The sequence below is a fragment of the Panthera pardus genome, unplaced genomic scaffold, assembly GCF_024362965.1.
Source record: "Panthera pardus isolate Hobbes unplaced genomic scaffold, ASM2436296v1 HiC_scaffold_2, whole genome shotgun sequence".
In the NCBI taxonomy this organism is placed as follows: domain Eukaryota; kingdom Metazoa; phylum Chordata; class Mammalia; order Carnivora; family Felidae; genus Panthera; species Panthera pardus.
In genome coordinates this window covers 124,083,796-124,095,939 of record NW_026526765.1, presented here as the reverse complement: position 1 = coordinate 124,095,939, position 12,144 = coordinate 124,083,796, and the positions used below count along the sequence as shown (strand labels likewise).

Genomic DNA, 12,144 nt, shown 5'->3' with positions numbered 1-12,144 from the left:
ATATAAGTTAAAGTATATAAATCTCACGTGTACAATTTAAAATGTTTACATGGTCGAGAAGCCTGGGTGGCTCAGTGGGTTGAGCGTCTGACTTCAGCTCAAGTCATGATCTCATGGTTCGTGAGTTCGGGCCCTGCATCAGGCTCTGTGCTGACAGCTCAGAGCCTAGAGCTTGCTTTGGATTCTGTGTTTCCCTCTCTCTCTGCCCCTCCCCCACTCACGCTCTGTCTCTTTCTGTCAAAAATAAAGAAAACTAATAAAAAAAAATTAAAATGTTTTACATGCTCTTGAACAGAAGGGAATCTACCCCCTAGAGTTTCTCCTGCAAGACACCTTAATATTTACTGTAACAGGGAGAGAGTGTAACTTGTTAAGAGTACACAGAACTTTAGGCTAGTTATACTTGGGTTAAAGTATTAGTACTTCCATTTACCAACTATATGTATTTGAGAAATGATGTTCTCTGAGTATCAGTTTCATCATCAAAAATTGAGAGTATGGGGTGCTTGGCTGGTTCATTTGGTAGAGTATGAGACTCTTGATTTTGGGGTTGTGCGTTCAAGTCCCACATTGGGTGTAGAAATTATTTAAAAACTAAAATCCTTAGGGGCACATGTCTAGCTCAGTTGATAGCATATGGCACTCCTTATTTTTATTTTTTTAATGTTTATTTAAATGTTTATTTATTTAATGTTTATTTAATGTTTAATGTTTATTTTTGAGAGATGGAGACAGAGCATGAGCAGGGAAGGGACAGAGAGAGAGGGAGACATAGAATCTAAAGCAGGCTCCAGGCTCTGAGCTGTCAGCACAGAGCCCAATGCAGGCTCGAACTCACAAATGGTGAGATCATGACCTGAAGTCTGACGCTGAATTGACAGAGCCACCCTGGTGCCCCGCACATGGACCTCTTAATCTCAGGTTTGTGAGTTCAAGCCCCATGTTGGGTGTGGAGCCTGCTTAAAAAATGAACTTAAAAAAATAGTCCTTTTTTTTTTTTTTTTTTAAGTTTGTTTATTTCGAGAGAAAATGGGAGAGGGGCAGAGAGAGAGAGAGAGAGAGAGAGAGAAAGAATCCCAAGCAGGCTCCACAGTCAGCACCAGAGCCAGACTCGGGGCTCCATCCCATAAACTGTGAGATTACAACCTGAGCCAAAATCAAGAGTCAGATGCTTAACCGACTGAGTCACATAGGTGCCCTAATAAATAATATCTTTAAAAAAATGTTGAGGGTAATAGCTGCCACCTCATTGAAATGTGGGTAAGGATTGAGGAAGATAATGTAAATGAGATCGCTAGCACAATATCTGGCACATAAAACATTCTGAGGCTTCTGTTGCTCTCTTTCTACCAGCTCTTTACAATATTGGAGACATGGTACATGCTGCCCGGGGCAAGTGGGGAATAAAAGCAAACTGCCCTTGTATTAGTCGGCAAAACAAATCTGTGTTGAGACCTGCTGTCACCAATGGGATGTCACAGGTAAAGTGGTATGTGTGGGTATGAATGAGAGAAACTTCTCTTCTTAGTACCAGGAAATGCCCCATTTTCACCTGTGTTGTCCTAGGCTACTGTAGGATTCCTGAGGAATTAGGGGATGGAGAAGCCTATCTAGAGAGAACCCCCAAAAAGTTACTCAAGGGATTTTAATTCCCTCCAGCTGGTATGAGTTTCTCTTTATTTGTCTTTAAAACCAATTCAGGCTGGGTTGATAAGTAGCACAATGAGATTCTTTTCATCTTGTCAAGATTTATACCTCAGGGTCCTTGTATAGGTGAAGAGTATAGAAAAGGTTAACAGGAAGGCAGTCCAATATGTGTGCATGGTCCCTGTCCTTGTCATGTTAGGTACTGAGGACAGAAATATGAAGATTGGCCTGCTGAGCTGGGATCATTCTACTCTGAAAACAATCCCAAGCCTCCAGAGAGGCAGTGGTTTGCTCATTGCTCTATCAGAGGTGGAGGTCATTCCGGTTTGATGGTAACTGTTTTGAACAAGAGGCCGTTTTAAACACACACGCACGCGCGCGCGCGCACACACACACACACACACACACACACACACACACACACAGCTAACTTGCTTATATTTGGAGTGCTTTCCAGGAACACTACTAATTCATGGTCTGTAGGAGGTACAGGAATTAAGGCTGAGGGATCTCAAGATATATTTTCAGTAGAGTTGACATATTAGAGCAAATCATGTGGAAAATTCAGTAATAGAATAGTAAACATTTATGGAACATTGATGTATGCCAAACACTCTACTAAGCTCTTTGCATATACCATCTCATTTAATCCTCAGAACAGCTTTATGAGGTCACATTTTAATCATCGGTTTACCATTGCAGAAACTGAGCCTCAGGCATGCTAAATAAATATATTTTAATATTTTAAAATAAATTGTATTATTTATTTTTATGTTCACTGATCTTTTCACAGAACCAAGCATAGTTTCTGTCATGTTGTAGGACTCCTTAAATATGTGTTAAATTAATCAATGAATGAAATAGTTTATGAGACAGTTTCAGGTTGTTTTCCCAGACTTTTTTAGTGTCAGTAGCCCTTGCTATGTGTTTGTTTTTTTTTTCCTACACAAGAACAGCACTCTAACCATGTTGGCCTTCTGTGCTTTAGCTCCCTAGCATAAACCCTAGTGCCTCTTCTGGAAATGAAACCACTTTCTCAGGCGGAGGAGGAACTGCAGCAGTAACAACATCAGAGACTGACCATGTTCCCAAAGCTGACAGCACTGACATCAGATCTGATGAGTCTCTGAAAGCAGATAGTTCGACTTCAAATAGCAATAGTGAGCTAAAAACCATCAGGCCCTCTTGCCCTGACACAGCCCCCCCCTCATCTGCCCTGCACTGGTTGGCGGATTTAGCAACTCAGAAGGCTAAAGAAGAAACAAAAGGTGAGATTCTCGAACACAAGCCTCTGCCCTGCCTTTGGGTGGAACCTGGACTTATTCCCGGATTCTTCAAACTCACACATGACCATCCACGTTTATGAAACATGATGCTTGCTTTTTCTGGGTAATCACATAAAATGAGGGAATTGCTTTCAATATTTTTGCAGAAGTGGAGCTTTTTTAAAAAAGACATATGCCTGGGTACCTGAGTGGCTCAGTTGGTAGAGCATCCGATTCTTGATCTCAGGGTGATGAGTTCAAGCCCCACATTGGGCGTGGAGTCTACTTTTAAGAAATAAAACATAAAACTTCAAAAGAAAAGGCACATGCCTGGGCTGTACCCCAGACCTCTTTAGTCAGAATTGATAGGAGATTTTTATTAACCTTCCAGTTGGTTCTGTTATGCAGCCAGGGTTGATTTTCCATGGGCCCAAGAGTTGCCTGGGGAATTATTATAAATAGAGATTCCTGGGCCCCACCAGAACTATTAAATGACATTCTCTTAGAGTACAAACAGGAATCTCCATTTTTAGTAAACACTCCAGGTGATTCCAGTACAAGTATTCTGAAGACCCCCTTGCAGAAACACTATGTTAGAAAGTGAGGGAGATGAAAGATGGATTGGAACAAAAGGAAATTTGAAATCCAGATCTGGTAAAGGAAGGAAGAAGTAGGAGAGCTTCTCCTTGGCTGTGATCCTGCTATAGTCATAACCTTGTCAAGGTTGGCCTGGACAAACTGTGTGTAGTTTGTGGACCAGGGCAGGGGGAAGTCCTCCTCCCCTCTTGGCTCATTTTTAGGAGTCATTTGCTTGCTGGGTATTACTTGTCATGCCTAATGCTATTCCTGGTTATGTCCTTACAGAAGCAGGGTCCCTGAGGTCGGTGCTCAGTAAAGAGTCTCATTCACCCTTTGGGCTGGACTCGTTCAACTCCACTGCAAAGGTCTCTCCATTGACTCCAAAGCTTTTTAACAGTCTGTTACTGGGTCCCACTGCCTCCAACAACAAAACCGAAGGCTCTAGCCTTCGAGACCTCCTTCACTCCGGACCCGGAAAGCTTCCTCAAGCCCCCTTGGACACAGGCATACCCTTCCCCCCGGTCTTCTCTACATCCTCAGCAGTAAGTGTCCTTTCTACAACTCTAGCCTTTGCTGCTTTTCCAAGGAAGAGCCATCAGAGATCTGATAACTGGATTAGAGTATATATGGGTAACTTGTGTTATCTGTGTTGTCTGTCCAACTGACAAGTTACTTACATCGCGTTTGGGAAATGTTTGAGATCCGTTTGAATAGTGAACCTTGGGGCGCCTGGGTGGCTCAGTCGGTTAAGTGTCCAACTTCAGCTCAGGTCACGATCTCACGGTCCGTGAGTTCGAGCCCCGCGTCGGGCTCTGGGCTGGTGGCTCAGAGCCTGGAGCCTGCTTCTGATTCTCTGTCTCCCCCTCTCTCTGCCCCTCCCCCGTTCATGCTGTGTCTCTCTCTGTCTCAAAAATAAATAAACGTTAAAGAAAATTGTTTAATAAATAAATAGTGAACCTTTTGTGCCATGTTAAGAAGTCAATAGGGGCACCTGAGTGGCTTGGTCGGTTAAGCGTCCGACTTCGGCTCAGGTCATGATCTCACGGTCCGTGATTTCGAGCCCCACATCGGGCTCTGCTGACAGCTCAGAGCCTGGAGCCTGTTTCAGATTCTGTGTCTCCCTCTCTCTCTGCCCCTCCCCTGTTCATGCTCTGTCTCTCTCTGTCTCAAAAATAAATAAACGTTAAAAAAAAATTTTTTTTTTTAAAAGAAGTCAATAGAAATTGAGACATTGAAATTTTCAGTCAGCAGGAATCACTATTTTCTTGACAATAACAGGCATTATTATTTTTTTTAACCTAGACAGTACATTCATACTGCCTTTTCTTGGGTATCTGTAATAGACACCTAAACCTAACACATCTAAGACCATATGCCTGATCTTCTGCGTATAAGCCTCCTTCTCCTGTAGTTTCCTCTCTTGGTCATGAGCATCTGCATTCTTCCAGTTGCTTGGCCAAAAATCTTGGAGTCATTTGGGACTCCCCTCTCTCACATTTCCTATCTAATCTGCCAGCACATCCTTTTAGTCTGATCTTTAAAATGTATGCAGGGGCACCTCAGTGGCTCAGCCATTTGAGTGTCCAGCTCTCAATATCAGCTCAGGTCGTGATCCCAGGGTCATGGAATCGAGCCCTGTATCAGGCTCTGTGCTGAGCATGGAACCTGCTTAAGATTTTCTCTCTTTCCTTTTGCCCCTCTCGCTCTCTCTCTCTGTCTCTCTCAAATAAAAAATAACATGTATTCAGAGTCCACCCATTTCTCATTAGCTCCACCACTTCCTCTCTGGTCTGAGCCAACATCCTCTCTTGCCTGCATGTTTGCAGTAAACTTCTTACAGGTCTCCTTTATTTCTTCCCTTTTCCACTCTATAGTCTATTGTCAACACAGCAGCTTGAGTGGTTCTTTTTAAATATGAGTGGTTTCATTGACATGATTTTTGTTAGCTCTGCTGAAAATCCTTCAAGGGCTTCCTATTTCTCTGATAATATAAACAGAATCCTTTCAGTGGACAATAATGCTGTAGCTTTATCTGTGCAAGACTTCTTCCTTGCACTTCTCTGACTTCACCCACCACTTTCCTTGTTCACTCTGCTCTGACCACACCCACCTTCTTACCGTGACCAGGCAAGAATCCCTCTTCAGAGCCTTTGCGCTTACCCTTTTCTTCCACTTGGAACTCTCTTTGCCATGTAACCATATGCTTGCTTCATCATTAATTTCATCTCCTCCCTTCTGAAATGTCACGTCCTGTAAGCCTTCTTAAACCACCCTTTGTAAAATCCATCACAGCTCCATCCTCCATATCTGTTTTCTCTGCACTTACTATTTTTTCCATAGCATTCATTACCATGATTGATTTGTTGTCTGTCTTCCCTTTTCTTAAAAGATTTTTGACTGTTTTATTCACTGCTGTATCACTAGTGCCACAGTGTTTGATACATAGTAGGTATTCGGTAAGCATTTACTGAATGAATGAATTCACAAGATAAAAATTTAAATGATGTAGTGAAAAGTCTCCTTCCCATCATCATCTCCCAGCCACCTGTTTTCTTTTCTGCAGGTCAGTCATTGTATGGTTTTTTTCCTCCTTTTTTTACTCAGATGCTCTACACCTTGCTTTTCTGTTTTCACTGTGTATTGTCTTAGAGATCATTTCAAGCAAGTACATAAATATATTTCTCATTCTATTTTATAATTAGTGGCTAAAATTCAGTGAGCTGTGGATGGTTGAGCCATGTACGATGTGGGTTATTTGTTTCTTTTGCATTAGTGACTTGAAAAAATTACTTTTGGCTCTCTTTTATATGTACTTGCTCTGACCTTCAGTTCTCCTTTTTCTTTTTTGATTTTCCCAGGAAGTTCTATGATTACATATACTTTGTACAGATAATAATTAGTGATACTTCAGACTTAGGAATACTTCAGGCTTTTTATAAAAGCCCTCTCAGTTCTGTGACATTAGGTATGTCACTTTGATTTTTGAGCCTGGTGATTTCATCACCTGGAACGTGTGAGAGATTCTCAGTGGGGTGATAAGCAAGGGAAGAATTGAACATTAGGAGACTACTTTCAGAATATTTAGTTCCTTTTGAATACTTTCATTTACCACTTTTTTGGGGTATACTCCCTGGTTAAAAAACAAACAAACAAACAAACAAAAAACCACTGCCTTGGCACCTGGGTGGCTCCGTTGTTAAGTGTCCAACTTTGACCCAGGTCATGATCTCACAATTCGTGAGTTCAAGCCCCGCGTCGGGCTCTGTGCTGACAGCTCAGAGCCTGGAGCCTGCTTTGGATTCTGTGTCTCCGTCTCTCTCTACCCCTGCCCCGCTTGCACTCTGACCCCCTCTCTCTCTCAAAAATAAAAATAAACATTAAAAGAAATAAAAAACACTGCCTTGGGGCGCCTGGGTGGCTCAGTCTGTTAAGCGTCCGACTTCAGCTCAGGTCACGATCTCGCGGTCCGCGAGTTCGAGCCTCGCGTCGGGCTCTGGGCTGATGGCTCAGAGCCTGGAGCCTGCTTCCGATTCTGTGTCTCCCTCTCTCTGCCCCTCCCCCGTTCATGCTGTGTCTCTCTCTGTCTCAAAAATAAATAAACGTTAAAAAAAATTTTTTTTTAATTAAAATAAAAAACACTGCCTTGATAAGTCACTTTATTACTTAGTTGAAGTATCCTTGGGTATGCTAGCCAGAAAAAAATTTATAAGCCTCAAAGTAAATAATCTTTTTCACTCAGTTAAAGCATTTTGTGATCCTTGTGGTCCACACGCAAATCCTTAATACAAGGCTGGATGGTAAAGACATTTCTTAGGTCTCTAGGCTCTTGAGGCAGATGGGATCTTTGCATACTTTTCTTGCATAAATGTAAAGCACAGTATAAAAGATGGAAATTTAAGATACTGACTTCATAAACCCCCATTCAATTACAAAAAGTATCTCAGAAAAAAAAAAAAAAAGTATCTCAGAAACGTTTGTGAAACTTAATCAGGTAAGTCAGAACTCCTTCTTGTGAGTACAGTTGTGAGACAGTTTTTTGAATGCTCTTCTCATGGTGCCTCATTCATACTTACCTGATAGAATTGTATCTGGCAGGGAGTGAAGAACAAGGCCAGCCTACCCAACTTCCTTGACCACATCATTGCCTCAGTGGTAGAAAATAAGAAAACCTCAGATGCTGCAAAGCGGGCCTGTAACTTGACTGATACCCAAAAGGAAGTGAAGGAGATGGTGATGGGGTTGAATGTGCTGGACCCCCATACATCTCACTCCTGGCTCTGTGATGGCCGACTTCTGTGTCTTCATGACCCCAGCAACAAAAACAATTGGAAGATCTTCCGGGAATGTTGGAAGCAAGGCCAGGTAAGTAAGGATAAGTAGCTACCAGGACCAGCTGGCTGCTTGCCCACCACAACTACAACAATAGTTTCAATTCTGTCTGGGAGATTTTTTGACAGGGAGATTGAGACATAGTAAGTTCACCAAAAACTTCCTTGCTACTTCGATTTTACTTGGATTTTAAAAAATCAGAAGATTCCTAAAAATATATTGTGGTTCCTTCTATTTCTAAGCTTTATAGGTCTGTGGTCTGAAAAGGGTAGTTGAAATTTCTGGGAAGTGGTGATCTGGCATTAATGACACTTTTAGAGGAAAATCCTTAAGTGTGATAGGGGTAAGGTGAAGGTGGGTAGAAATGGGTAGTACAAAAAAAAAAAAAGAAATGGGTAGTACTTTTCTAGGTAAATGTTCCAAGGCTGCACAAATTTGGATGATAGTGTGATAACACTTCCTAATTTTTATACTTTAGCAGGTGCTTGAAAAACGGGGAGGTTATGGAATTGTCTGGATAGTTCTTCATTCTCACTGTGAGGAAGTATTCTCAAAGTTGCATTAGTCAGCTTTTTGTCCTCTCACCTCAAAATAGTGGTAGATACCAGAGCAACAGAAGTAATTTCTGTAGCATGCCTCCCAGCATGAAACTCAAAAATTATAATGGAGAAGTGGTTTCCATTTCCTGCACCTGACATGTTGAAACCTATAGATTCTGAAGCTGGGACAGAACAGTAAATCATCATGAAGAAGAGGTTGTCCTCAGGAAACCTATCCTGTCCTTGAGCTCTGAGCTAAAAAGTATTTCCTAAATCGTTCTGATTGGCATATTTTGTTTCCGCAGCCAGTGTTGGTTTCAGGGGTACATAAAAAGCTCAAGTCTGAACTCTGGAAGCCAGAAGCCTTTAGCCAGGAATTTGGAGACCAAGATGTGGACTTAGTGAACTGCAGGAACTGTGCTATAATTTCCGATGTGAAAGTTCGGGATTTCTGGGATGGCTTTGAGATCATATGCAGTAAGTAGTTTTGATGAAGGCAGACTGGAAAGGAAGTCCAGCTCTGCCCTTGGACACAAATCATACCCCCTTGGCGGGGGGACAGTCTGTCTTGGTGCCAACCAAGCTAGCTCTCCTGGCAATCATTGGCTCCCAGAGCACACCTGGGCTTAAGCACCTTCTCCCATGGGTTGTGTGGAGCACTTTCACTCTTGAGGCTGGAATTCTTGTGAGATGGAAAAATATAGCATGTGTTAAATAAAGCAGTGGGCGAGGAAAACAAAGCTCACCTAGTCCATTAGGACGGGTTATAAGTGTGAAAATAAGTTAGTCTCCTAAAACTTGCAGTCTTTGGAAAACCAGGCAGCAGCCAAACAAGCAGATTGTGGGAGTGCTGTCTGTCTTTCAGAGCGATTAAGATCAGAAGATGGGCAGCCTATGGTGCTTAAACTCAAGGACTGGCCTCCTGGGGAAGATTTTCGAGACATGATGCCCACAAGGTTAGTGAACTACAGTAGGTCATCTTGAGACCCTGTGCCTTGCTGAAGCATCACAAAGTAATGATAGAAAAGTGGACTTTGCCTCTTTGCTTTTTTCCCTCTTAACAAGCTAAGTCATCTTTCCTGATCTTCTGTAGGTTTGAAGATCTGATGGAGAATCTTCCTCTGCCAGAGTACACCAAACGAGATGGCAGGCTCAATCTGGCTTCTAGGCTACCCAGCTACTTTGTAAGACCCGATCTGGGCCCCAAGATGTACAATGCCTACGGTATGAAGAAGCCAAAGCCGTAATTGCCCTTTTGGGATACTACTGTTCCCCATTTCACCTATAGAGGGAGATATTTAGTCAGGGTCCTGTGTAGAGCTAATAGAGCACAAAGTGACAGGTGCTAAAGAATTTAACAGTAGCCATAATGGTTTCAGGTTTGTTTGTTTGTTAAGATTTTTTTTATTTTTAAGTAATCTTTATACCCATTATGGGGCTTGAACTTACAACCCTGAGATCAAGAGTCACATGCTCTACCAACTGAGCCAGGCACAGGCCCCAGGGTGGATTTAAATGCTATGGCTTTTGTCATACTGATTTGTATCACATCTATACTTTGTATATCTACAATAATTAGAAAGTTTCCTCTCAAACATTCTGTGCAAGAAGACATGATTCTTAGTTTTTAAGAGCCTTGATAAAATAACAGTGAAGAAGACAGAGTTCCATACCACCCAGCAAGCTCTTTGTGAAGTCACAATAAGGCCGTAAATCACTGTGAAAGCCAATTCTCATTTGTATGTCAGTAATGCACATATCTGTTTTTCTTTTAAAGGAAAGATTGTTGGGGTGCCTGGGTGACTCAGTCAGTTTAGCATCCAACTTCAGCTCACATCATGATCTCACAGTTCATGAGTTCAAGCCCTGCATTAGGCTCGCTGCTTTCACTGCAGAGCCTGCTTCAAATCCTCTGTTCTGCCCCTCTCCTGCTCATTCTATCTCAGAAAGAAACATTAAAAAAAAAAAAAAAAAAAATAGAGTGTTGTAGGGAGTGGAATTGGTTCAGTGAATGGCCAAAACTATAGTGTCAACCGAACTAGAAATCAATCTTAAAACACTAGAAAAGAGATGAGAGTGATTTTTTTTAATAAACAGATATACTTCACTCTCCCTGTTACCCATTTAAGAACATCTTAGAGTATGTTCTCACTTGTAGAGTTGGTATGGATTTTTCACAATATTGCCCTTTCACCCTGCATATCCTCCTTTTCCCTCAGGCTTAATAACCGCAGAAGATAGAAGAGTTGGCACAACAAACCTTCATTTAGATGTATCTGATGCAGTCAATGTGATGGTGTATGTTGGGATCCCCATCGGGGAGGGTGCTCATGATGAAGGTACTATTTCTATATACCCACTACTTCAGGATGGTGAGGCTCAACGTCAGGAGTAGAATCGGGTGTCTTTCTCCTCAGGGCCTATGCATAGTAGGTGCCCAGTAGATGTTGCTAAGTGAAAGGAGGTTTTAGGAAAGAAGAGTGGTACTTGTGTATCTCTGACCACAGTCATTCTCTTTCTGGGAATGCTCCCTTTTCCACTGAGTATAGAGCATCAGAAATAGGAGCAAAGAAGGAAGGGTAGTCTGGCTCACTTGCCATCAGCCAGATCAGTTTATCAGATGATAAAGCCAGCTTATTTGCGCAGAACGAAAGCATCAAAGTGATATTTTGCTGCATTTTTACTCCCTGCCATCTCAGTATAAAATTAATATGTGTTAATTATGGACATTTTAGAAAATGTACAAAATGTTAAAGAAATACGTAATTCAAAATCTCACAGTTCAGGGATTATTGGTGTCATTATTTTGGATATTTGCTGCCACACATTTGCTTTTAATGCGATACACCTGCAGATCCTTCCGTTAGTTGTCCTTTAGAGGATCATAATAGACAAGCATTAGAAGTCTACCCTCTTAACTTGCCAGAGAAGCTTTATGTTTCATGGCCTTATATCCGTAGAACCCTAGAGTTTATAAAGAGGTCTTGAAAAAGTACATGGAGTCTGTCTACTTACAGCAGGAAATAACCTGCATGTTGAACATAAGATGTGGCTAAACAGTTTGAGCAAGAAATATGTTTTAAAAGACTACTCTCCCTCCAAAAAAATGCAGAGTCTCTATTAAGGAAGATTTAGGGTTGCTCTTACTGTGTGTAGAAAGCTTAGGCAAATATGAGTTTTGATTCTTTGATTCTACCTTACATTGCTTCAGAGAGATGGAGAATAGTAGAGACTAAGCTTGTTTGAATTGAACATTTTGCTTTACTCAGAAGAAGTGAAATGACTGGAAAAGTAATTTTGCTCTTTTCAGAGGTACTCAAGACAATTGATGAGGGAGATGCTGATGAGGTGACAAAGCAGAGGATTCATGATGGAAAGGAGAAGCCTGGTGCTTTGTGGCACATCTATGCAGCCAAGGATGCAGAAAAGATCCGGGAATTGCTACGAAAGGTATGCCCCCAAGTAGGCTATCCACTCACGGATGAAGGGTCTGGGGGTGATGAGACCACCTGTTTAGGTTTCTCGTGTGGGGTTTCTTGGCTTTTAAGACCTGTACTTTTGGGACGGCTGGGAGGCTCAGTTAAGTGTCTGACTTTGGCTCACGGTTTGTGAGTTCGAGTCCCGTGTCTGGCTCTGTGCTGACAGCTTGGAGCCTGGAGCCTGCTTCGGATTCTGTGTCTCCCTCTCTCTCTGCCTCCCCTGCTCATTCTCTGTCTCTCTCTGTCTCTCAAAAATAAATAAATGTTAAAAAAAAAAAAAAAATTAAAGACAGGTACTTTTTGTCC

General features: G+C 41.9%; 1 protein-coding gene across 2 annotated transcripts in view; it reads left to right on the top strand.

Moving 5' to 3' along the window:
- Positions 1 to 12,144, top strand: part of KDM3B (lysine demethylase 3B) — a 69,508-nt gene that overhangs the window by 52,248 nt on the left and 5,116 nt on the right. For both annotated transcript variants that reach the window (XM_053907459.1, XM_053907460.1), the window contains 9 exons: positions 1,354 to 1,481; positions 2,636 to 2,915; positions 3,777 to 4,033; positions 7,587 to 7,853; positions 8,665 to 8,836; positions 9,225 to 9,315; positions 9,453 to 9,583; positions 10,579 to 10,698; positions 11,670 to 11,809. In XM_053907459.1, the coding sequence (XP_053763434.1) occupies positions 1,354 to 1,481; positions 2,636 to 2,915; positions 3,777 to 4,033; positions 7,587 to 7,853; positions 8,665 to 8,836; positions 9,225 to 9,315; positions 9,453 to 9,583; positions 10,579 to 10,698; positions 11,670 to 11,809 (1,586 nt within the window). The remainder of the gene's footprint in view (positions 1 to 1,353; positions 1,482 to 2,635; positions 2,916 to 3,776; positions 4,034 to 7,586; positions 7,854 to 8,664; positions 8,837 to 9,224; positions 9,316 to 9,452; positions 9,584 to 10,578; positions 10,699 to 11,669; positions 11,810 to 12,144) is intronic.